This window comes from Perna viridis, chromosome 1, assembly GCF_037379345.1.
Source record: "Perna viridis isolate PV_CMFRI_1.1 ecotype Kerala chromosome 1, ASM3737934v1, whole genome shotgun sequence".
Classification (NCBI taxonomy): Eukaryota; Metazoa; Mollusca; class Bivalvia; order Mytilida; family Mytilidae; genus Perna; species Perna viridis.
In genome coordinates, this window is record NC_142445.1 from 36865343 (window position 1) to 36890454 (window position 25112).

The following is a 25112-nucleotide window of genomic DNA, read 5'->3' on the forward strand; positions in this document are numbered from 1 at the left end:
TTCACATTTGTGAAAGTTAATTTAATTGAATGTACTTAGTATGAATAATCCATGCACTTTCTACATTAGAGCCATAAATGCTTAACATTGATTTTAAGTATCTTATTTGATCAGAAATAACAAATGGAAGTTTTTTCATAGGTTTTTATTGGTGAAATTGGAGTCATAAAAAGAAAACCTACATTGTATTTTCTTCCATAAATGCAGGTGGTGATATTTTTCAAAAATATGATCGACTAAATATTTTAATATTCAAAATCATCATATTTTGTGGGATATATCTAATGATAAAATCTTTATTGAGCTGCATACTAAGTGCAGATAAAATGCTACAGGAATTCAGCTCCTTCTTAAAAGAAATGTTGTGACCCATTACTGAAATATGCTGTTCTTCACAATAAAATGACAATTTATTAGGTGTTCATTAAAAAGGATACATGTCACATAAAATGCATGAAAATGAGAAAAAAAATCTTTAATTCAACCCTATCCAGAGAATGTGACATGGATGATCAATGAAGAAAGGAAGCTATCTTCATGAAAACAAACATTGTGTCAAAATATCATGAAAATCATTCAAGACATATCTGAGTTATTGTACAAAATGTGGACAAACAGATGGATGTGTGTATAAAAAAAACTGTATTATTTCTTCATTTTGTTAGTAGGAATTAATAATACCTTATGAATTAAAAAAAATGAATATGTCTTACACAGTATTGCAGTGATAATGACACCTTATCCATATGCAGGAAACTGACCCCTTGTGTGATACAATAAATTATCTCTATAAATGGTAATATGTTACTGAAATATATACTATCAGAGCTAAACAGTATAAGAATGTCTTTGTTAAAAGAACACCATCTTATCATACATTCAAAACTGGAAGATAAGATCAGTTTCTTTTATTATCTGTCAACGGTTTAATCTTTGGAAATTATCACACATACAACCTCATGTCATATGTATTAGATTATAAGTAACACTGGATCCTGAAAGTGGAGATAATTATTTTTTTATTTAAAAAAAAAAAAAAAACAACATCCATCCGGTTGGTGCACCCATAGTAATTCAATGTTTTGAATGTCATCAAAAACTGAATCACACTAAGGGATGATTAAGTGTACAGAGCAAATAACATATTACTTGTAGGTAACTGTTCAATAGTAATGAGGTCAAATGCCCATAAAGCAATAGTGCCTTTCCGAACCACCGCTAATAATACAAAAGGTCAAAGCCCAGCTTTCAAATGACCTTAGTAAGTATTGCTGAATGGCTGAAAAAGTGCAAAAATAGACAAACTATTTATATCAATTATCTCGTAATTTAAATTACAATTGTCCCCTACTAATTGCACTTTGTTTTTAAAAAAAAAAACTTGATTAATCAAAGCAAAATTCAAATTTTAATTTAAGGAGAGAACAAAGAACAAAATGTTAAGTCTTTTGACAGAAGAATGTCTATAATTGTTCATCACTGGGAAAACTAAAAACAGATGTTTTTTTCTGTAGTTGAAACCCTCCCCTCTCTTGAAGAAATTATTTTCTGCAAAAATAGGGGCAAAAAATGAGCAAATTTAAGCCTGAACGGCCTTTATAAATTTCTGGATCTGCCCAAGTTTAAAATGTTCACAATTCAGATGGCACAGATGGTTTTAAACCAGACATTAGCTGGAAGAGATGTTACTTAACTCAACTACATATTAATGACACAAATCTAAAAAAAATCTTGTGAAATAAAACACTTTTGTTAATAACTAAAATCGTGCAAGTTAGATTCTAATGTTTCTTATATTGTGAATTAACTATAAAGTTAAGTGTACCTACTTGACCATAGTGATTTCTTTGTGATTATATTGTTAGTTCAATCGTGTTAAAGTAAGTTCAACAAAAGGAAGTTGACAAAATGATTAGGAAACCTGACGGATTTCCCATTAATAGGCCTAGGGTGTCAAACAAAAACCTCTTTAAAATCTACTTTGAAATAAAACTTTCTGACCACAGATTTAATTCTGAGTTCATTCAGGTTGGTTTAAAAGAAATACTTTTGAATCTGACTCTATTTTGTTATTTATTTTATTTTTTAACTTTATTTTGAAATATGTTCAGAAGCAAAACTACTAGTTTGTTAGCACTATTACAAGGCACTTCTACTTGAATGCATTCTTTGCAAAGCACTATAAGAAGCTTAGTACCAGTAGAAAACAGAATCTTAATTCTGAAAAGATGAATTGAGAACTAAAGCAATGCCCAAAGGAAGTTCCTGGTGGCAAAGTGGACAAACCTAAGGCTTATATAATAAAAATGATGTGTCACTGGTCCTTCTCATCAGCACTATAAAATTTGGCATTTATTTTTAAAAAGTCCATGATGTAGGTGTACATATGATCATGTTACCTCATCTTTCCTCAAAACAAGCACTGGCTCAGATCAGAAGCCTATATGGTTGATTTTAAGCATTTGAAATCAAAGAATGGTCAACTGTAAATGGAAAAAAATCTTACACAAAAATAATGATACAAAATCCTCTACTTAGAAAAAAACAATGAGCAAACAAACAAAAAAATAAACAATAAAAAATACAAAACATAAAAAACAATAATGTCCTACAATAAAACCCCCTAACATCCAAGAGTTCCAACAGTAACAACAAAAGATGGCCTATTTAACAGAAAGACACTCTTCAAATGTGTTAGCATGCTATGTACAAAGCAAGGGTTGGATAAGCAACTAAGATACCGACCTTCATGCTAGGGAGAGAGCCTAACGTGCTGGCACTCTCTAGGGAGAGTTCTTCAATGTCATCCATAACACTCAAAATGGGTGAGGGTAACATTTGATAAATAAAGTCCTACAAGCATACAACACTAAATAACTGAATTCAGTTAAAGGAGTAGGAACTAAAACAAATCTTTTATGAGATTTTGATGAATTTAAACAACTTGGAAATATTTTGATGTATGAGAACTTTGTAAATATACTTCTTGAACTAAGAAATCCAAACAGGTTAAGTAAAAATGAATTAGCTAAAATGAAATTACTTCCATTTAAGAACAAAAAACTAAAACACTGTGTGTAAAAAGAAAAGAAAAAGTTTATGAAAAACAAGCAAAAATCCAATATTGTGTGTATGAAGCAAATGGATAAAAGCTTTACTTTGATAAAAAAAAGAAAGAAAATATAACAAAAGAGGAAAAGGAAGCATTAGGTTTTGATAAAATTAAAATTAAACTGACAGCAAAACAGACAAGGAGAATAAGCAACAAGGGTATTGAAGGAAAGCAGAAAACACAACTTAAGACAGATAGACATATCCCATAGTTTAAACACAAAGATGAGAAAAACAAAAAAATAACAGATGTATACAGAATAATTTGTATGGTACATGTTTCATGTTGACTTTTCTGTATTTTTTTTGGGATTTAGTTTTTTTCATACTCAAATGTCACAATTATTTCAGGGTGAACTCAAATACTGAAAGATGGCAAAGGGTGATCATTCAGGATTAACTTTGGATTTCGTATCCATTCAATCTAAAATTGAAGCCATAACATATACAAAAATGTAATTAATGAAAAATAACGGTGAAATAGTTTAACTTCCAATAGATGTTTTAATGTCAATGTAACTGGACAACTTATAATGAACCTTTTAAAACAAGACTTCTTTTATCCAATCCCCCTGGGTTCTGTTAAACTTGTACACCTTGGAGGAAATTGGAGTACAATGTGTTAAAATGAAAAATTAGTAAAACTGCAAGACACCTTGTTAATACATCTTTTTACATGACACAGACAAACTATATTATGAGACACAGACAGAAAGACAAGATCACTACTCATACTCCCAAACCAACATGACATAAATACCAACCTCAGAAATAGAATCAAATTCAGGAACCTAAAATATTGTTAGTTATAAATGTATAAACTGGATATTAGTCCAACAATAACCAAGAAAATGTTTATCATGCATACATAAATCGTAACCATTACCTTTAAATAAGTATGTAGTAACAATACCAACAGGTTAATTCAGGTTTAGTAAAAGTTTAAACCAAATAACCATATAACTTATGCACATATTTTGAATGTATAAAGTTAAACTTGTACCTAGCACCTATTTCTTTTACTAATTACTTGAAATTTCATAGAAATCACAATGAAGTCACAACAATTAGTAACTACTGTAACAAAAAACAAGGCTTCTAGAGCATTTTCCTGTACCCTTACAGGAGTATACTAAATTAATTTTTTTTTAAATCACACAATGTTCAACTTTTATGGTTTCACAAAATGTCGTCAGTTTATGATGATTTGAATTTTATTTCTTTTATAAAGTTTGACATTTTTTATTTGAGATTTTGACAAAGCAAAGAAAGAAAATAAAGTTTAAAGCCTTTTAATATTTTTTTCATACAACAATAGCATTAACTCTAGATCATACTTCCCATTGGTCTTATCCTGTGTAATGCTCATTTCAGTAATTAACCTTTATCTAGCAATAATATATAGTATATAGTTATTGAATATAACTTTAGAAACAAAATTAAGCATCAAAAACAAAATCAACATGTACAATGCCTAGAAGACTTGAAGAAAATAAACTAATAATAGCCAGAACCCAAGATTTCTATACAGTTATCATCACTACTGATTGGACTTACAGAAGTTAAAGGTGTTCTATCTGTCATTGGGTCCCATTCTAACTCATCTTGCTTTTGTTTACTTTCGTCTTCTCCTTCTTCTGGATTTTCTCCAATTTCTAATGAATAAAGTGTTAATGTATGGTATGTGAATGTAATATTAAAGAAAAAAAATTGATGTGTCCCTTGAAGACAAGTATGGCTGCTTATCATAGAATAATTATATAATGGTAATTTAATAGTGTGCCTAAGATATTATCAACCTTGAGATACATGTATTGTAGAACTTTTTCAGTTAAATAGCAAGGTAAACAATTTGAAATGAGTGAGAGTAGTTCAAACCTAGTTATCTCCCTTTAAATTGCAGTCATAATTTTTAGGTAAATTCAGCTAAGGCCAAATAAAATTATACCTCTGTATCCCATTACCTGTCCAACTCATGCCTTGATTCCCCCAACTGACTTACTTTCAAGTTAACAAACAACAAAAAGTACCACAAAACAACCCAACATTTTACATATGGTAGTCAATTTTCGGTTTTCACAAAGTCTGGGTGAATAATAAGATGGTTTTGAAGTTGTTTTCTTTGTAATTATGGGGAAAAAAATTAGTAAATAAAATAAAATCCTGACCTACCAACCTGTTTTTTTCTGACACGTAACAGGAAACAGAAGTATAATTTTATTTGGCCTAATTTATTTGCTGTAAAACCCTTTCTAGGCACTTTAAGACAACAACTGTACCCTTTTCTCTTCTTTGCCTTTCGATTTCTTCTAAAACTTCTGATATTGATGAAGCTGGTCTATTTTTCTTCTTGTTATAGAATGTAGATTGTACTGGGTATTCACCTGGTGACATTTCATTTCCATCCAACAGTGGCTACAAATATTCAGTAACATTATTATTCAATACCTTGTACAAGGATTTTTAAATGAGAAGTAAAATGGTATTCACAGGTCAATTATTATCTGATAATTTCTTATCAGAGAAGAATGAGCTATATATTCTCATATTCTCCATATATATTAATATTCTTATTGGTTAAAACATGATCATGTGGTTTTTATTAATTTGTGTTAAAATGTCAAGTGGGCATTACCACATAATAAGCCCTGAGCATTACCACTCATTATGCCCACTTCAGATTCATCTATGAAATAAAAACAATGGCTGCTTAGGTAAAGGGCGATTTTAAATGCTCTACAGCGCTTATGTTTCTTGTTTGATATATAGACTTTAAATCAAGTTTACTTGACTTGTTTTACTTGGGCATTATTGATAAATTACCAGCCCTCGGAAAGTGATAAATCGCCATCATATTGATAATGCCTTTATCTACAACTGGATGCATTATCAACAATTTAGGCAATAACCCTGTCTTTTGGACAGTCAATTTATCATGATGATGCCCTTTCTGGAAGTAATTATTGTGTGATTTTGACAGTATGATAATGGTGTTTACTTTTGAATAAAACAAAATGATTCGATTACAACTTGGATATCGTCAGATTCCAATGATAAAAAGCATATTCAAACAATTTAAATATCAAAATCTAAAATTACCTCACTTCCAGGAACAATTCCATTCTCTTTTCTTCTTTTTGCTGGAAAGATGAATAAAAAACATTTTGAATTAAATATCCTCTAATTAATTTCTCATTCATTCTTGACTAACATCTGAAAATGTTTTAAAATATTGCTACATGTGGTAAGTTGAAGATTTTTACAAATTAAAATGATCAATAAGATGCCCTCACTCAGCTTACTTTTTGGTTAAAATCAATCAAATCTGAAGTTCAATTTGTAATATACATGCAAACATAAACGATTCAGTTAGATCTCAAAGGCTCACCTGAATCTGAATGAGAAAACTATCAGAGGGACACAAAGACAGTCACGATGCAACCCAATGTTGTAAGCAGGGCATAAACATTATTAATATCTAACTATACTTAAGACCTTTTTTCACATAAAGCCCACCAAAATAATATAGAGATTGCATGTAAATTAAAAGAGCTGAAGATGACATTTGATGAGGCAGAGATAAGAGATATGAAATGTGTTGTGTGGTGAGATCTCATGTTGACTGTATGCTCTGATGATAGGTACAAAATGTAGGTAGATAGATATACTTACGACCTAGTGTCACTGATACCATGCTAAACTCATCTAGTCTTGCAATATGGTCGTAAGGTCTGTGACTGGGAGGTGGACTACAGGTATGATTCAGAGGTATCTTGAGTTCAAGGTCATCAGGAGGAACTTTCTTTTCAATGACATATTTTTCCCTCCTTCGTTTCTTGCAGAGAACCAACGCAATGATGACCGCTATTAGCATCAAACCAACAACAATTCCCAAGGCTACCACTACAAAGAAAACAGAATTACATGTACCAAAGCAAAGTTGTTACTCAGTATAATTTGAAAAACATATCAATTAGCTATTGAAACTTATAGTTTTTGGTTCATATCAACAAGAGGTTTTTAGGTGATATGAAAAAAAAATTATTTAAGTTTCAAGTCATATTTTCTTTATCCTGGAAAATACAACATATTTAGCAACTCAAGGCAACAATTTACTTCCAATACTTTTTTGAAAATGTTTACAGATAAACCAGACTTCTATCTTGGAATGTTGAATATTTACAGAAAAATTGAATACATTACTGGTATAAGTAAGTCAAAAATAAATTAATTGTGTGATTCCAGTTTCCCGACCTTACTTTCATCTGCACAGCCAACCCTAAACTTTTTCTTGCCGATTGAAAGAAAACAAAATCTGGTAAGGATTTCTCCAGTTGTTTCCCAACCCTTTGGAAAGAAACAGTAAAAAATAGAATGTTTTACCTATTTTATTTAGGGGGTGGGAGGGGGAATTAGGAAACACACAACTGATTTATTTTGATCTAATAATCAAAATAGATTATTACATGGCATAATCTATATCAGCCCTGGTAACAGTAGACTCTTATATCAAGCTAATAGCTTCAGCCAAAGGACTGATATTTGTTTGTCCAGGGCATCTTCAAAAGCTTATTACAAAAGTGCTATGTATAAATTTAAAAATAAATTTCATTATATATTAAAAAATTAAGAAAAAAGTTAAAAGATCTATGTTTAATTGTATTTATGTGGTTAACTTCATGACACTCTCCCTTTCTAGATTAACACATTAAGTTGAACAAGTCCATTATTATCATAACTAAATCTAAGTTACCAAACCAGGACAAATATATTTAAATTCAGTATTTAACAAATATTACTAATTGTAAATATCATTACTAAATATGTAAAAAGTCTTCTCATATCAAATCTTGATAGAGAGGCTGTGAGAAAACAGCAGACACACTGTTCACTTACTGATTTCCAGTTCTGTAGCAGTACCTCCAATATTACTGTGACCAATGGCAGTCTTTGTAACATTCAGTCTTTCTGTAGCTGATGTTGACAAGGTCGTTGTGTTGACCTTGGGTAGAGTAGGTAAGGTAGCTTCCAGTACTGTTGTCGTAACAACAGGTTTCTCTGTTGTAGTTGTTGTTGTTGAAGATGGGGCATTAAGGTAGATTGTTTTTGCTGGATCTGGGTTCCATGGTGGCATAGTTCTGTCCTATAGAAAAGTAAAACCAAGAAGTAAATCTGACTTCAATATCAGATACTAACAGACAATATCATGGTTTGTATATCAGCTGTATCTCTTAGTGATATTTTCAGTGTACTGTCAATTTACAACATTGAAATTCTGACCAAAAAAAAATGTACAAATCTTCAATATGAATAAAAGGGAAGACCTTTTTATAAAATTAATAAAAATCAATTTCATCTTCAATTGCTATGAAAATAATAAATGCAAAGCTTAAAAGAGCTTTTTATCTTCCATATAATAAATAAATACATCAAAACCTGTCAAAATCCAACTTATCTCAGACTGAAAGTCTTGCTCGGTTTAGGGAGTTGTTTTTGGATATACAGGTTCAAATTGCACAGAAACTGGTATATTGGGACTTAAGAAGGAAAATGACTTGCACAGATTTTTGGTTTCTTACAGGTTCCATGCAGATTCACTGTAAATGAGTAATATTATTGGTACTGGGTAAATCAGTTAGAACTTTAGATAATTTTTTAGGGAAACTTTTGTTGCTATAAACTGTCCATACTTTCTACTCTCTCTTCTAAGCCTTTTGTTGAAGGTCTATTCCTCATATTTGATATTTTTACAATGCATTCAGGTATGTTTTTGTTAAATTTTATTTCAGATATTAACCTAGTCCCACAACACCCCTTTCTCAAAAAAGTTAAGTGGTTGCTCCCTTACAGGATTTATCTCAGTAGTTGTAGTATAAGTTTTCTCTGTTGTCGTGACGACCTCTTCATCTTTGTTTATAATACATCTCTTGATCTCATCACCATGGACAGTAATAGAATCATTGTTAAAACTTCTCAAATCCTTCAATGGGTTAACTGTATAGGGTTCATCAGTGACTGGAGTGAATATCACCTCTAGAAGAGAAATTATGAAAACACTGAAAATCATTGAAACATCTCTAAATCCAGTGGTTTTGATGGTATTAAGTACTTCTCCGTCTAAAAATCAGGCAAAATGTGTATCAGGTGTGGCACATGAAGAAATAATACAAAGAGATTTTTTTGCATTATCCAAGTATTTATACCTCATAACCTCAAGAAATTACAGTCAAAGTGTTGTAAAGTTTGCCTTTTTAGAATAATGACCTGTCATTTTCAATAGAAGAGGTATTACAGTAGCTACTGTGGATGATATTTAAAAAAAAATTTTTCTTATAAACCAACATTTGGCTTAAATAGAGAGTCTACATTGGTACATGTACTTTCATGATTACGCTCTTAGATGTGATGTTTTTAAATATAGAGGAATAGTTAAATCCCTGTGACAGACCTAAAAGCAAGATATTTACCAGACAGACAGCCAGTAAAATTGACAAATTCTTCCAGCTTCTCAATATAACTAGGCAGCTTGCTGATTATGCCACCTCCTAACATGAACATGTTTAAGTCATCAAGTGGATTCTGGATATTTGGAACCTTGGCTTTGGAGACATCATCAAGCTAAAATATAGTAAAAAGATCTATTCATCTCATAAAAATACTATAGCTGTTTTGTATCTGGTTATATTGACCATTGTAACTTTTATTCTCATTGCTTTTGTAAAAATAATATAATCTAGTTTTACAAGTATTATCTGTACCACTATAATTTTTTTACATTGAGAGGGATTGACATTTCCATTTCCCTCTCCAACAACAAACAATATAATTATTTGACCAAATTTGTTTGTTGAACAAGGCTTTGTCATAACAAACTGGCTGCCAACCAAAATAACTCATTTATACATGTATATACACATTGCTTAAAAAGAACATGTATTTCAAAGTTGGATTAGCTCAGAGAAACTCCCCTTCACAAAGACTGATAAACAATATTTTATTTTTTAAGCAGTATTCAAACATGAAAGCTATTGATAAGATTTCAGAATTTCAATGAGGTCAAGTCATTCAAAAACAAGACAAAGGTTTCTAAATGACTTTACTTTATTGACAAATACTTATGAGTAAATTTTGCATTGTTACCAATATAATGTGATTTTTTAAAAACAGATTTTTACCATTGAAATCATATTTATAAAGACCAAAAATAAAAGAAATAAAAAAATCTTTTAATAGCAAACATATACTAAACAAGTAAATAAGGGCACACAATTATAGATATGTTTATGGAAAGAATTTACAGGCATTACAAATCAGGATTTATCAGTAGGTTTTAGCAGGCAAAAAACATTCAAATAAAAAATTATAGGATACATTTTTGTCTATCTAGCACATACAAAATAATATTTAACTGAAACAACCATATGTATATAAATGCGAAACTTACAAAATATGTATATTACTAATTCTAAAATAACCTAGATGTAATACATATATGCACATGTATATTTAGGCAGTTACCAGTAATTTTAGTTTAGTTTTATTTTCTGGGAGAAGAAAACTCAAAGACTGCCAGAAGTTATCATCATTATTTGGAGTTAAAAGCGGTAATACGAAAAAAAGTTGCTTTTATTAGATAATTAAACTGTGTTAAAGGTCTTTTCAAAATAAATTAAAAAAAAAAACCAAATAAACCTTAAAAATTAAATTGACATCAACATGCTTGTGATAATCTTTTTTTGTCAACTGTGAGCTATAAATAAACTCAATCAAACATCTATTAAATGTGTTTTAAAGTGAAACTGTGAATTGTAAAACCACAAAAATTGTACTATACAAGCAACATAAAAATAAAAACTTATGGAAACATTGCAATGATTTCTTCTCCAACTGTAGAAGTGTATGTCTTATTTAATTACAAAATACCAAATTGTAGTGTATTTACATATGACACAAAATGCTTGGGGAAAGCACATTTAAGAATTTTATTTAAGAAGTTTGAGGGGAAGCATAGGATACCAGAATTGTTCTAGTACATTAATTGTGTCATCTTAAGACTTCTGTAACACCATTATATGAAGTGAATATCAAACACTCAAAAAGTTTATGACAGTTTCATGATCAATTAGTACCCAGTAAATCCTAACATATCATAACGGTTCATGATAACTTTCACCTTCAGATTTTTTTCTCCAGTTCCATTGCTAGCTAGTGAAGCAGAAATTTACTGACAGAACCAGCATGCTTTTGGAAAAAAAGAGATGGTAATCATATATAGTTAATGTTCATTTTTATTAGTAAGACTTCACAATTCTGTTATACACAGAAAAAAAAACCATTTGAATCCCTGTTAAAACAGAACAGTGTGTATAAACTGTGTAGAGAACACTTGCTCTCCACCTGCAGGTGAAGTTAGCCACATAGAGGTTACATAGAATGTGCTGGATACTTACGTTATCATATGGAGTCACCTGTAGACACGACACAATTACACAATATACATATTCACAAATGAGTTATACATAATACGACCATAGAAAAATAATTCTCTTGTTCATACTAGCAGGACAAGTTTTGGTGCTAGGGATAGAAATGTAATTAGTCAACACAGAAAAAAAAAGTTCAGTAAATTCAGACAAAATGACAGAGCCATGAAAAAACACTAAAATTAGAACCCCACTGATGTAACAGACAGTATGAGTATAAGAGAATTATTTTTCAGTCCAGAATTCATAGGATGTGATAATATCTGAAGCTCCATAACTGAAGGATAATGGTTATATATGCAGATCCCGAACACGTGTTGATGCATTTTAACCATATTTTATTTCTTTGTACATGTAGATAATTGAGGATAAGTATATAAACAGTCATACACTTAAATATATCATGGACAAAGTTTGGTATAGCATGCTTATACTTTTGAAAGCATGATTGACTTGAGAACTATTGAAGTATTTCACTGACCCACATCCCAACAACAAATAAACAAATACTTTCTCCTCATTAAAACCAAACAAACCTTGCTCTTCTTCTTATCAAATTCAAGCCATTTCAAAAGGAGGCTATGAATTGGTTCCTTCAGAAACTTCATGTGCTAGTTTAGTTAGTAACATTGTTGAGAGTTATACACTGTGCTGATTGAGAAAACACTGTATAGGACTATTATATTGATGCAATGTTACACTGTGTCAAAGAAAATATTATAAAGTTTTAAGTGCAAGTGCGTATTACACTTGTACCTGAGAAATACCTGAATTTCCCTAGAAATTTCTTCATTTTCTTTTTTTTTTATTTGTCTTATCAATACTTAACTGGAAAAAAGTAAATGCTAATAAGATACCATATTTGGAACAATACATGGAGGCATGTGTCAGATACAGTTTCATTTTTTTTCAGGCAATTTGAAATGAACTGATACCTCATGCAATACAAATTAAGGTAAGCTCTTGTATGGTTTAAATAACTCTCTATTATTATACCAGTAGACAAAGTCTTTCAAGCCGTTCAGTAGTAAAAGGTAGGGCAGAATTTTCTCCATATAAAAAAAACCACTCAGGACCTACCTAGATTTGTATTGAAATGGTACCAGTTCATTTCAAATTGTAATACTATACAAGAAGTAATAGTGTTGACTATACTGTAAAGCTGATAGATGTGTCTTACTGTTAGTAACAACTCCTCATTTGATCTCCAATATTGTAACCTGTGGGGTCGGCCATCAGCAAAGTTTCCTTCTATCAAAAGGGTATCTGTAATAATATTAAGGTACTGATAATGGGAAAAAATCCTTACTTTCTATAGGTATCAAGTTTGAATAACTTTCCAGCAAACAGCAGTACTATATTGTTGACCACAGTATGTCCCATCTGAGACCAACTTAATAGTGAACAATACAAAGTTACGTACTAGAACAATGGAGGTCTCTCTGTACAGACTACAGAGAGATCCCCATTTTTCTAGTACGTTCCAGTTCTACAGTGACACCGATGAAATAAAACCCTCAATAAACCAATCGTGAAATGAGGTCTGTTCTAGTTGATCCATGTTCTGAAATCTGTAAAAAACTTTTTAAAACATCCATACTGATTGACCTGTTCTTTGCAGAGAGCACCCCCTGTAGAGAATTACAAAGTGCACCAGTCTCATCATACTATCATCACAACCTGTTTACTCTAATTATATTTATTTTTGCAGTGTGTACTTATTTTCACTTGTTTCATGATAACTTTCTAAAGATAAAATAATGGTACTCAAGAATATGCATATTTAGCATTTAGCATGTTGTAACTTTTAACATAACATGAATTTACATGAAAATCACCAGTTGAGAAAATAAGTACAATATGAGGTTGCACATGATTGCACATGCAGTTGCACACATTTCCATGCAATGCATACCCCGTACTCATACAGGAAGTTGATATTGTAGCGCAACCAAAATTGCAATCGGAACTCCTCAGCCTTTCTAAGAAAAACCTTTGAGGCTCTAGGCGGAAGAATCTGTCCGGAATTTGACCAATCTGATCATAAAATTATAGTTTTACTGGTTCAAATCTTTACTATTACCTTTTTCCCAGCTCCTCGTCTCGCGCCAACATTTTTGACAGTTATTGTATGCTTTATGTCTAATAAATTCTAACCAATTTTTTTACTGCCACCTGGTGGATAGAAAAATTTTGAGTCACATATGACTTCAATACCGGCAAATTTTTCAAGCAGAAATTCTCTGTTCTGCATCCTAGGTTATTTTTTAGTGTCATGAAAATGGCAGAGTAGTTCAGATTGCCAAACTGATTTACAACTTATACCCCATCTATATGAAGCCACACACATCAATCTGAAATCAATCCATCCATTGGGAGCTGAGATAATTGCGAAGAAAATTTGGTTGGTCAGACAGACAGAATGAAGGATGGACAAGGTAATTCTAATATACCTACCATGGTTGAGTGGGGGTATAATTATAATTTCTAAACTTCCAACATTTCCTATACTTACAACTGATTCGTTGTTGGTAATGTTTAACAGCTACACCAGAACTGGTCAGGGCAAATAGGAGCAAATCTTTGTCCTTATGTCTGTAAGTCAAATAGAAATATGAAAAAATAATAACATCCAATGTAAATGACAGAGTGTTCTTGTTTTGTTTAAAAAATAAAAATGTTGCTACCAAGCACAATAATCATTTATACTGAATCAGTATCTTTTGCACTAAACAAATAACGTAATAGGGTATGTAAGTCTCATTCTATTTTCATTTTCTTTACCGGAATTTACAATGTAGAACATATTGAAAACCGAAGACCGATCTGCATTTGATTGTTTACTTCTGGGTACTCGAAACGCTGTATAACAATGCAAAATCTTCTATTTTATGTTTTTTTCTTAATACCTTTATCATGTAGAAATAGATATTTGTTATTTTTTATCGGTATTTTTAACACAAAAAGATGTTTTGCCCTCAACACTGAACTCAGCACTCTCTAAATGACAAGTCTCCATGCTTTTGAATGGTAGACTAGGACCCAATCTCGTGAAATCACGGGCTTACATGACAAGACTACATTCCTTAAACCTGTATAATGCATTTGATCATGGAAGCATAATGAATTAAATCATAGACATAGTATTTGTATTCCTTCAGGAAACAATTTACTATACCTTGTTTGGTCAGGCAATTTCTAGGTCAAAGTGAGTTTTGAATGAACTTGTGTCTCTTACTCCTTTGAGCACTCTTAAAATGAAACTATATTTGTCCTACTTATCAGACCTTTTAGTAGAGAGTGATAAAGGTGGTTTGTATTATCAATCAAGACAGACTAAAAAGTGAATTAAGGCAGGACCCATTTCTCACAAAACATATTTTAGACTTACACTGTACTAAAAATAACTGCTAAGAAAACTTGCTTCCCAGGAGGGAGTATACTTGTCTGGAATGATAAATTCAACTTCTCACTTTCTGTTTCTTTGGCCTTTCTCATCAATTCAAAATTGTATTCTAAAACAGTCTGACCAGTAAATTCTCCTGAAGCCTCTGAAATGAATAGGTTGCATGACATTTTCATTCTTTACATATATTTGTACATTTTCATTTCTCTAGTTGATAGGATTTACTTGACGTTCCTATGGGAGAAGCTCAGACTGACTTTCAAGAATTTTTAAGGCGATTTATTTAGAAATTATTATCCATTAAAAGTTCATTGAAATTGGATCGAAAATTGTCTACATTTCATGCAACTGTTGCCAAAGGTTTCATACCTTTACACATTCTTCTTCAGGCAGTCTTGAAATTTTTAGTGTTCGTGAAAGTTATTATATGGTATTATACTTTTATAGTAATTTTTTTTTGGTTGTAAACATACCAAATCTAACATATAACTGGTCACAAATATCCTTGTCCTGTAACCCACAAGACATGGATAAAATCCTTGTCCTGTAACCCACAAGACATGGATAAAATCAAATGTTAGACTTACCAATCTGACATCTATCTCCAGCAAAGTTAGTTTTATGGCAATCACATGAGAACTTGTTGTGCCCCCATCTCTCCAAACACTTCCCATTATGTTCACATGGACTAGGAGAACAACCCTCTTGACACATGTTGGCCACACCTGCAGAAAGAATGTTCAGAAATTAATTTGATTAAAAACTAAAGCTGCTGAAGTGTTACTTGAAACATACTTATGAATTGACAGAAGTTTCATACACTTCATTCTCTCTTAGTTGATGTCTGATTATATTCAAAAGCAAGGACTTAAAACTGAATTGGACACATTGTGATAACAAAAGTCTAGTATTGGTATATGCATTTCCTTTTTTTACATTTAAGATACTTAGTCAGTTTCAATTGATGAATGAAGATGAGTAAAGCCGACAAAAGGTCTACTAAAAAGTGTGCTGTTTTTCTCACTTTTCACACACAACATTAAACTTTCTGTAAAGCAAGAAATGTTAAATATACCTGGTCTTAAGTGGGCCTCCTGTTGAAGTGAGAAGACTTTATTTCCAATTTTGAGCCCCCTGACACATCCTGACAGGTTGTCAATTACAGATGTATTGACTGGAACTCCTCCCACAAATATTCTATAGTACTCTGATATGAAAGAGTTAGATCTCCCTAGAGATCTTGGAGGTATTACAGACTCTGTAATTGTATTAATCAAATAATGTAGAATGAAACTGAACATGACAGGTCATAAGTGAATTGAATTAAGAAGGAGGATACAAAGAATATTTGTCACCAAGAACAAACAAGAAACAGTATACAACAAGTAGTATACAGGCCCATGATTATAGTGCAAATCTAATTTACACACATTCTGGTACAAATGATCATATATTGGTGAATTAAAACTATCTTTGGTAATATGTAGAATAAATAGAGACTATGAAGAAATTGTACCATTTTTTCAAGTTTATTGAAAATCTTTTGATTGGTTGGGTTTTGAATGCCATTACAACATCTTAGTTACATCAGTCTGTCTAAAGTCAACCGCTATTAATTACTGTGGTCTGTAGTGGATAGTAAGACTGGCTTTCAGACTGAGTATACATTTGCTTCGAATCTGTCATTTCAACCTATCTTCCCTAATATCTATACAATAAAACTACTTACCACGTCTGTATGGGCTGATTGAGGAGTAATCATGTAAGTGAACCCTGCTGTAAGGGATGACCACGAAATTGTCAGGGGAGTTAACAAACATCTTGGTATAGTTAAACTTGAAGTTACTTCCCTTGTTTTCTTCTTGAAAGATTACTACCTGTTTCCACTTGCCATCATTATATCCTTTTAATGAAAACAGTACTTTTGAAGTGCTAATGAACATCACAGTTAAAGTTCTATCTAGTTTTGTTTCACATTTTCTTCATGTAAAAATATCAACGTATACATCTGATGCAGAGTGCATCATATTGACATCAGCAATTCACATAGTAATACAATGTCTTGACTATTTGGAATCAGCAGTTTGATCAAATTTAACTTCTTAATTTTTTTTTGCACATCCAAACATGAAGTTAGTCAAAAGACTTACTAAATATAATATAAGACTTAGAATATCTTATTTGAAAAATTGAACAGTAACGATAATTTTAACCTTGATTATTTTAACACACAAACTGACAGTAAGTGTCAAATATCAAGCTTTTATTATGGAAGCTTACGTCTATATGTCAAAGACTCTGTCACTACAGTTCTGAAATGATTGAATGTAAGTTTCAATCTATTCCCTTTTTCTAACTCCAGCTGTAGAAAGTTGTTTAAAGCATCATATATGTATAGAAGTATGGCTCTACTCTCAAAGGTTCGGAAACTAAAGATAATGGTAGAATCTAATAGATCATCTTCCTTGAATCCCTCAAGGTCTAAGTAGGAATCCTTAGTACCATCAAAAGTTATCTCATCTTTGTTAATGTCTGCAAGGATAATAGGAATTTCATTTTCATCATCAAGTCAAATCTTATTTAAGCATTCAAAACAATAATAACAAAAGCTGCCAAAAAATATCTGAAAGCCTGATGATTCTTATAAGGCAAATGAATTCTTATAATGCCATGACAAACTTCAGTTGAAATGTTTTTTTTCCTAATTAATCTTGACCTCAATACCTTATTTACCAATCCTCTATTTGATATAACTGTTTACTGTGAATTTCTGTTCAGTTCAGAAAATAACAACACAAATTCAAAGAGCTACTGGTAATCATATGCTTACTTCTCTCACAACTGTCACCCCAGTGAGCCCACTTGTTGGTACAGATACAATTATATGTTCCCCAATGTTCTACACATTCTCCTCCATTTAAACAGGGGTTACTCTGACATGATGCTCGACATCCTGCTATAACACCAGGAATACTGCAATATAATCAAAGCATTTTAGTACACATTCTGGCAAAGTAAACAGCTCTTCATCTTACAAACAAAGTTCTGCATATCTTATCATTTCATTTTTTCAGATAAATTTATGTGTAAGAAACATTTATTTATAACATACATATATTTGACCGCTTCCATTTATATACATCACAATAAAACCATATATCAGCTTGCACAGTTGCTAAAAATATAATCTTAATGATTTTATAGAACAATGCAACATAACTCTGTATAAGAATACATACAAATTTTAAGGAAGGTTACTTTTTCATGATATCAGAGCCATTTCAAAACATCTCTACAACATAACAAATGTATTGTGAGAAACAGAGACAAATTAATCACAGAAATTACAACTTAGCAAGACTGTGAACAAACTTATTATTTACCTTGGATGAGCAAATCTGGAAAGATCTTCAATTTTGTGATTGTAATAAAATCCTCTCATGCAGCCTTTCAAACCTTCCATCAGAACTTCACTAAAATATAGAAATAGAAAATTTGTGGAATAAAATGAAATTGTTACAGAGTAACAGACAAAAAAAAAACCAAGTTAAATCAAAATAATGAGCACTAATAAAAATTAAGTGATCTTAAGTGAACTTGACCTGCATTTTATGGTACTGTACAACTGTGCAAATTTCCAATCCAATTCAATAATCCATTCTCAAGTTATCATCTGGAAACTGTCCACAGATGGACAGGCAACTTTTCAGAAGGTGTCACATAATAACTTGCCACTTTGTGTTGCAAAAAAATGTGCTTTCTTCCGCAGTTTATTACTATTTAATCAAGAGGTTACATTTTTAAGTCAATAATATTGTTAGTGACTTCTTGCACTTGTAATTTCAGTACTTTACATTCGCATAATTATATATTACTACACCACATTATGCTCCTGATCAGTGCCATGTTTACAGTCATAGCTTGGTAGTTCTAGCTTCATACAAGATCATAATGTACCTCTTAAATATCATATACATGTATGTTTTTGCTTGTATAAGAACCGGAGGAATACATTAAAAGATTAAATGATCAGTTAGAACTGAACATTTTAAGTTTCCAATTCAGACACAGGGATTACATAAGCTACCCAAAGATGGCTAAAAATGTGAGAGAAACTTATGGAAAGAAAACATTATCCACACTTTCTGGTAACAAGTGGTATTGATTGGGAAACATTTGGGTCATCAGGGTTAAGATAGAGTAAACATATCATGGTAACAAAGATTATAGGGAAAGTCACCCGATTTTAGAGCTCATTGCATTCATGCCATTTCGGATGATGAAAGCAAGTCAAAATCAGTGGCACAGAATATTTGACAATAAGGGACTTTGAAGACTTCAGTCTTTGATCTTAAATTACAAAAACATAAATTTTAATGTGAGTTTATATTTAAATATCTTCCAAATTTGTCTAATTCTTACTCTTTGTATCCTCCTATATATAAGCCTCCTTCAAACTTAGGAACTGTTTCTTCAGGTAAGTTGAGGATTTTTCTTTGTTGGTCCACTGTACATCTTATATTGTGTTTATCCATCTCCATGGTGACATAATGCCATTCTCCATCATTAATTATCTTTTCAAAAATAAACATTTCTTCAAATGTTTGATTGTGAACTCTGATGGTGAACTTAACTGTGCTGTCTGAAAATAGATAGGATTATGCTTTTATATTTCAATTTATCATATATATTATTCGTGCCTCATTTCCATTTGGAACTCAGAATTCCTCTTTTGCATTATTTTGTTCAGTTAAATAGCAAAAGCAGCTTGCATTCACCTCATCATATACTAATGCCATGTGTTCAAACAAAAATTAAATACAAAGAGAATCAACTCAAAAACTTTTATTTTTAAATAAAAAATGTTTAAGAAGTCATGAGTGTTTTGTAAAACAAAATTAAGCAAAGATTAGAATTAGACGATGAACCAATAAATAAGACTGTCCCACCATGTCATTTTTGGTATTCATTTCTTACCTGAAACAATAGCTATGACAACAGAATTTGAGTTATTGCTTGACTGAGTTTGATTTAGCAGTAATGCACTGTTCTCATGAGTTCTGAACAAAAATTGTAGAGAGTCTGATTTCCATGGCTTCAAATGGAGGTAGGAAGAGGTTGATTTGAAGGTAACTGAAGTTGCATATCTTGTTGGATCTAAAATAAATGTTAAAAATTAAATATATTTAAGAATTAAGATAATACATTTTACATTATTTTCATTATTTTTCTGCATATGCTGTATTTCTGTAACGAATGTTCTTAAAAAAAAAGTGCTACTTTTAAATCTGTGTAACCGATTTTCCATCTTGTTTTTGCTATCTGAGAGTGTGGATTGTTCCTTACAAGCTTTGTCCTGTTGTTAATATATGCTCAAGAACTCTTTCTTGATTTTACCTGTACTTCCTCTTTCTCCTAAACTACTTCACTAGTACCTAGAGTACACAAAGCTTTAATAGAAGGAAAAGTCCTCATAACAGTATTTATGGTAATACAGGAAGTCACATCTTTCCAAGCCTCCCAATACAAAGTTCACTATTTTGGTATCTTCTTCAGTAAAAAGCATTTATTAAATGGTCTTCAATATCTATTTAAATTCCGATACTTTTTTGTTTCCAACAAGTCATAAGAGTAGGTGTTTCTTGCTTTGCCAGAAAGTCTGAAGCACGAACACAAAACTTAATACAAATGTACTGGTTTCACTAATAAGTGATAAAAACCATCAAGATGACTAGAAAAAAAGGAACAAGAGGATTTTTAAAAATCTCTATACAATCAACCTCTACCTCTGACAGGTAACAACTGCCTTATATTAAAATCAGGCAAAATAAGAACAATCAGAAATATGACAATATAATTTCACTCAAGGATACTTTCTCTATTTGAAAAGAACAGTATTTGATCTCTACACCACTGGATTTGCCCAGAAATTTTTCAGTAGAATGTTAAAAAATGAGGTTTTTGACAGAGTTATCTACCTTTGAAAAGTTCATTTTCAGTGCATTCAATGAAATTGTATCTCCATTTACCAAAATAATATGGAAAATCTTGTCTTTATTCTCTGATTCTGATGGTGCAAATAGTCAAATTAAAATTTCAAAATGGTGGACTTTTTTCATACCATATTTCACCCACTGCCTGATCCTTACAGAGACTGACACTTAAATGTACTCAACAAAATCTTTTACATACTTAGCAGTCAATACATTGCAACAATTTATTTAAATTTCATATAATAGTTACCTTCACCCCAACATTTAAGTGGACCTAAACTAAGATTAGCCCCAGCCTGTGGTAGAGATGATTTGGTCTGCATGATCCTCATCTCAGTTATAGGTAGCTGTTGTTTATATCTTATGTACCCACTATCTTTTTCCCACTGAGCATGTCCTAAAATAGATGTAGAAACTTGTCAATGTATCAACAGTTATAACATAAATAAGACAATTCCAATTTTACACTTTCCATAGAGTTCCATCTCAGTGTTTGATATCCATATTAATTTTTTAAATTTTTCAATGGGGTTTAAAGAATCATGCTGCTATCCTTTTTTCCACAGTTTCTGTAGAATAACTTAAAAGAAACCTTGCAGAACCACATACAGGGCACAAGCACTTATAGACAGGACCCAATAGAGCTTCCTCCTCTTTTTTTTTCACCTGGGCAACAAATTTTGCATTTTTCAGTTATAATCTCCTTTCTCTATCATTGAGGGAGTACACAACACCGAAGGGAAATAAATCTGTGAAAAATCAACAAAACTTTTATTTGGGACATTCTGATATCTAACTCAAAGCATCTGAGTGATCAAAGTTTTGTTGATGAAGCCACTATTTGTAACATATGAGAATATTTTTTGATCTGGTAATTATATTACAGATCCTGCATCATCACAGACATTTGTATTTCAATGGAATCAATTGCAAGTTTATTACCGTTTCAAATGTATCATTTGTAGCACAATCCAACTTTTTCTTGAATACATTATTTCTGTGTCAATCAAAAGATTTTGAATCAAATAAACATTTTTTTTATATCTTTGTAAACATCAGGTTACCTTGGTCACACTTGCACTTCTGTTCAGGACAAGTCCTCTTCCTACAGGAGCATAGAGTGTCAGCCTCCGTAACACCAGGGACATCTGTATTGTAGTGAAGTTCTAAAATTTCTCCACTGGCAGAATAGAAAATTGTTGACTTTCCCAGCCTACAAAGGAAAATTGATAGAAAACAGTTGAAACTGATCAAATCATCCTATACTGTCCTTTGTTTAATATATAGGCCTTATAGAATTCAGTTGTCAATTAAAAAGTTTTATGGTAATCACTTATAAAACCCAAACCATATGATATTACATTTCTCGGAAACTTGAAAAAAAAATTCTGTGTAAATTCATGCTGCAATAAATAAAGAACCTGAGTTAGCATAGTGTAGTATGGGAGGCAACATATAATGCCTAAGTGAATGCATTAAAATTAAAAAGAAAGCAAGATTCAGTCAACAATAATTTAAAATAATACCTCATAGGAGCACTGTAACAGTCATACTCCACAAACTGCTCACACCAAGTAGATTTTTGTGTTAACTTGACCAATACCTCTCTCTTCATTTCCCTGAAATTGACAAATAGAAAACTATAAGCATGTCTAACACCCATTCATTATATTAACAACCACTATGATGTCTAGTAAACAGAAATCACTGAAAGATTAAATTACTGTACCATTTTCAATTTCTTTTGTGGACTAATTTTAGCTCTCTTGGCAAAGGACAAAGAAGCAAAAAAAAAATATAGAACCAATGAAATGCATTTTTAACAACATGAACTGTTAATCATTTGTCAAACTACCACTACCAACATTGATACCTTTTCACTTGATAGAAACCATGAATAATTAATAAGTGAACAGAAAAAATTTTTTAGGTCTCACAAAGTAAATTATAAAATGTACTTGGGTCTCAGGCTCATCTCTTTTGAGAGTGCCTCATCATCCAATCATATTGTCATATCAAAAAAATAAATGGAAAAAGCACATCCCTTGAATTTATTTTTTGTCTACGAAAAATTGAAAAAATACCCTCATCATTTTTTGAGGCAATGAAAATGTAAAATGAAATGACTTTTTCCTTCATTGGAACTCACATAAAAATGATCTTAGAACCAAGAAGTAAAATTGAAAGGCTATACCCCTTTTACATTTTTATTGAGAAAATTCACTTCATTTTGCTACATTACTTACAATGGATGGATTGATAGGGGCAGAGCCAGCATATGATCTCCAACCCTTTGAAAAATACACACTTTTCATTTTTTTTTTAATACAATTTTGCATTCTTTCTTAATTTTGTTTATGTTGTACATGAAATCATAAATCTAACCCTGCTTAAAATACATAACTTTTTTGACAACATGGATAAAACTGAAAAAGCTTTGAGCACAATTCACTTGTTGATACCATCCCCCTGTTCCATTGCATATAACCCAATAAGTCATTCAGATTGAAAAACAAAATAGGATGTGCACAATTTCATCACATGATAGAGATGTCTGAAAGTTTCATCAAATTCCATTCATCAGCTTGAGAGAAGTTGCTGATTAGAACTGGGGACGAACAAACAAATGAAGGGACAACAGAATTGCTTCAAATCTCCTGCTTTTCAGTGGGGTATAACAATATACCAACCTAGGAAGCAATATTATATAACTAATATCTCAATATTACCTGTATGTAATTAATTTTCTCATGTCATACATGCCCTTGCCTCTGATCTTTGTATCTCTAACAAAGTTATGGTCAATCTTTGTCATGCCATATTTCTCACCACCATGAAGATAACCCATAACACACCAGACATAAACTGGATCCTGGGGACCAGTTCCATCAAGATCAATTTGGTAGGCTCCTGTTTCTCTGTATCCAGCTTGGTAATAACTTTCACAAGATGTTCTATATTTGGCTGTTGAGATATAAAATTTCAATTAACTTCAACATTGATAATAAAAAACCTCTAAAACGGCTTATGCCCAGTGTGGTGGACGTGTTTTTCAACAAATGGTAGGTATTCCAATTGGAACAAATTGTACCCCTAGCTGACCTATTCCTACACTCTTATGAGGCTGACTTTATAGCTGATCTGATCCGAAAGAAAGAACATCGTTTAATTAGATCCTTTAATCTCAGTTTCTGCTATATAGATGACATACTATCATTAAATAATCCTAGTTTCAGGGACTTGATACATTGCATCTACCCCAAAGAACTTGAGATAAAGGATAATACAGACACTGTGAAGTCAGCCTCATACCTTGACCTACACTTAGAGATTGATGGTAAAGGAAAACTAATGACCAAACTTTACGACAAACATGATAACTTTCCATTCAGAATTGTCAACTTTCCTTTCATCTGTGGCAACATTCCTTAAGCACTTGCATATGGAGTTTTCATATCACAACTCAAACCTCTGGCATAACTCTTATGCCAGAGTTTGCCGTAACTACGCAGACTTTTTGTATTGTGCTGAGACTCTTACATTTAGACTTCAGGAACTGGGTTATGTTGCTACAAGACTGAAATCATCACTACAGTAGTTTCATGGTTGCCATCATGAACTTGTGGATCGTTATGGTGTATCCATTCCTACCATGAAAACTGATTTGTTCATTGTGTCTTAGTTTCCCTTTCCTCTTTCGTCTACCCTGGACTTTATGAGCAACTCGGCAGGTGTTTCTAGAAGAACAGAGGAAGCTACCCTACCAGTGCACCTGGTCAATGCTCCCAGTTGCTCATTTGCTTTTGTTACTTTGTATGTATTATTTTAGTTACTTAATATTCTTTGTTGTGTATGTTTGTTTTCCATGTTTGGTCTTTGGCCCTGAATTACATTATTTTGATTTCTGCTAGAACCTTGGTTCCCTTGATTACTCTTAAGATAGAACCACTCTTTCACTATTTTAGATTTGCCAGATTGATTTTGTTTTGCAACTGATATTGAAATTCTTAATAAGTTTTTATATACTTCCACAGTATTATATTAAAGTTAAATATTATGTTTCTCTTCTCAATGTTACAAATCAGACAAAAACTTGAAGACATGTGTCCATAAAACAAA

General features: G+C 31.7%; 1 protein-coding gene across 14 annotated transcripts in view; it reads right to left on the reverse strand.

Moving 5' to 3' along the window:
• Window positions 1–25112, reverse strand: part of LOC148628587 (axotactin-like) — a 97278-nt gene that overhangs the window by 2382 nt on the left and 69784 nt on the right. For 9 of the 14 annotated variants that reach the window (XM_088590517.1, XM_088590525.1, XM_088590516.1 and 6 more), the window contains 25 exons: window positions 23723–23957; window positions 22520–22612; window positions 22058–22206; window positions 21244–21390; window positions 19978–20157; window positions 19423–19642; window positions 18384–18473; window positions 17831–17973; window positions 17281–17532; window positions 16730–16903; window positions 16076–16258; window positions 15588–15725; window positions 14986–15145; window positions 14110–14189; window positions 12775–12860; window positions 11562–11579; window positions 9579–9729; window positions 8960–9144; window positions 8008–8254; window positions 6784–7014; window positions 6211–6251; window positions 5391–5526; window positions 4669–4766; window positions 3876–3902; window positions 2746–2853 (listed from right to left, as the gene is read on the reverse strand). In XM_088590517.1, the coding sequence (XP_088446643.1) occupies window positions 2746–2853; window positions 3876–3902; window positions 4669–4766; window positions 5391–5526; window positions 6211–6251; window positions 6784–7014; window positions 8008–8254; window positions 8960–9144; window positions 9579–9729; window positions 11562–11579; window positions 12775–12860; window positions 14110–14189; window positions 14986–15145; window positions 15588–15725; window positions 16076–16258; window positions 16730–16903; window positions 17281–17532; window positions 17831–17973; window positions 18384–18473; window positions 19423–19642; window positions 19978–20157; window positions 21244–21390; window positions 22058–22206; window positions 22520–22612; window positions 23723–23957 (3572 nt within the window). The remainder of the gene's footprint in view (window positions 1–2745; window positions 2854–3875; window positions 3903–4668; window positions 4767–5390; window positions 5527–6210; window positions 6252–6783; window positions 7015–8007; window positions 8255–8959; window positions 9145–9578; window positions 9730–11561; window positions 11580–12774; window positions 12861–14109; window positions 14190–14985; window positions 15146–15587; window positions 15726–16075; window positions 16259–16729; window positions 16904–17280; window positions 17533–17830; window positions 17974–18383; window positions 18474–19422; window positions 19643–19977; window positions 20158–21243; window positions 21391–22057; window positions 22207–22519; window positions 22613–23722; window positions 23958–25112) is intronic. The other 5 variants (XM_088590537.1, XM_088590526.1, XM_088590532.1 and 2 more) reach the window with 4 other exon arrangements.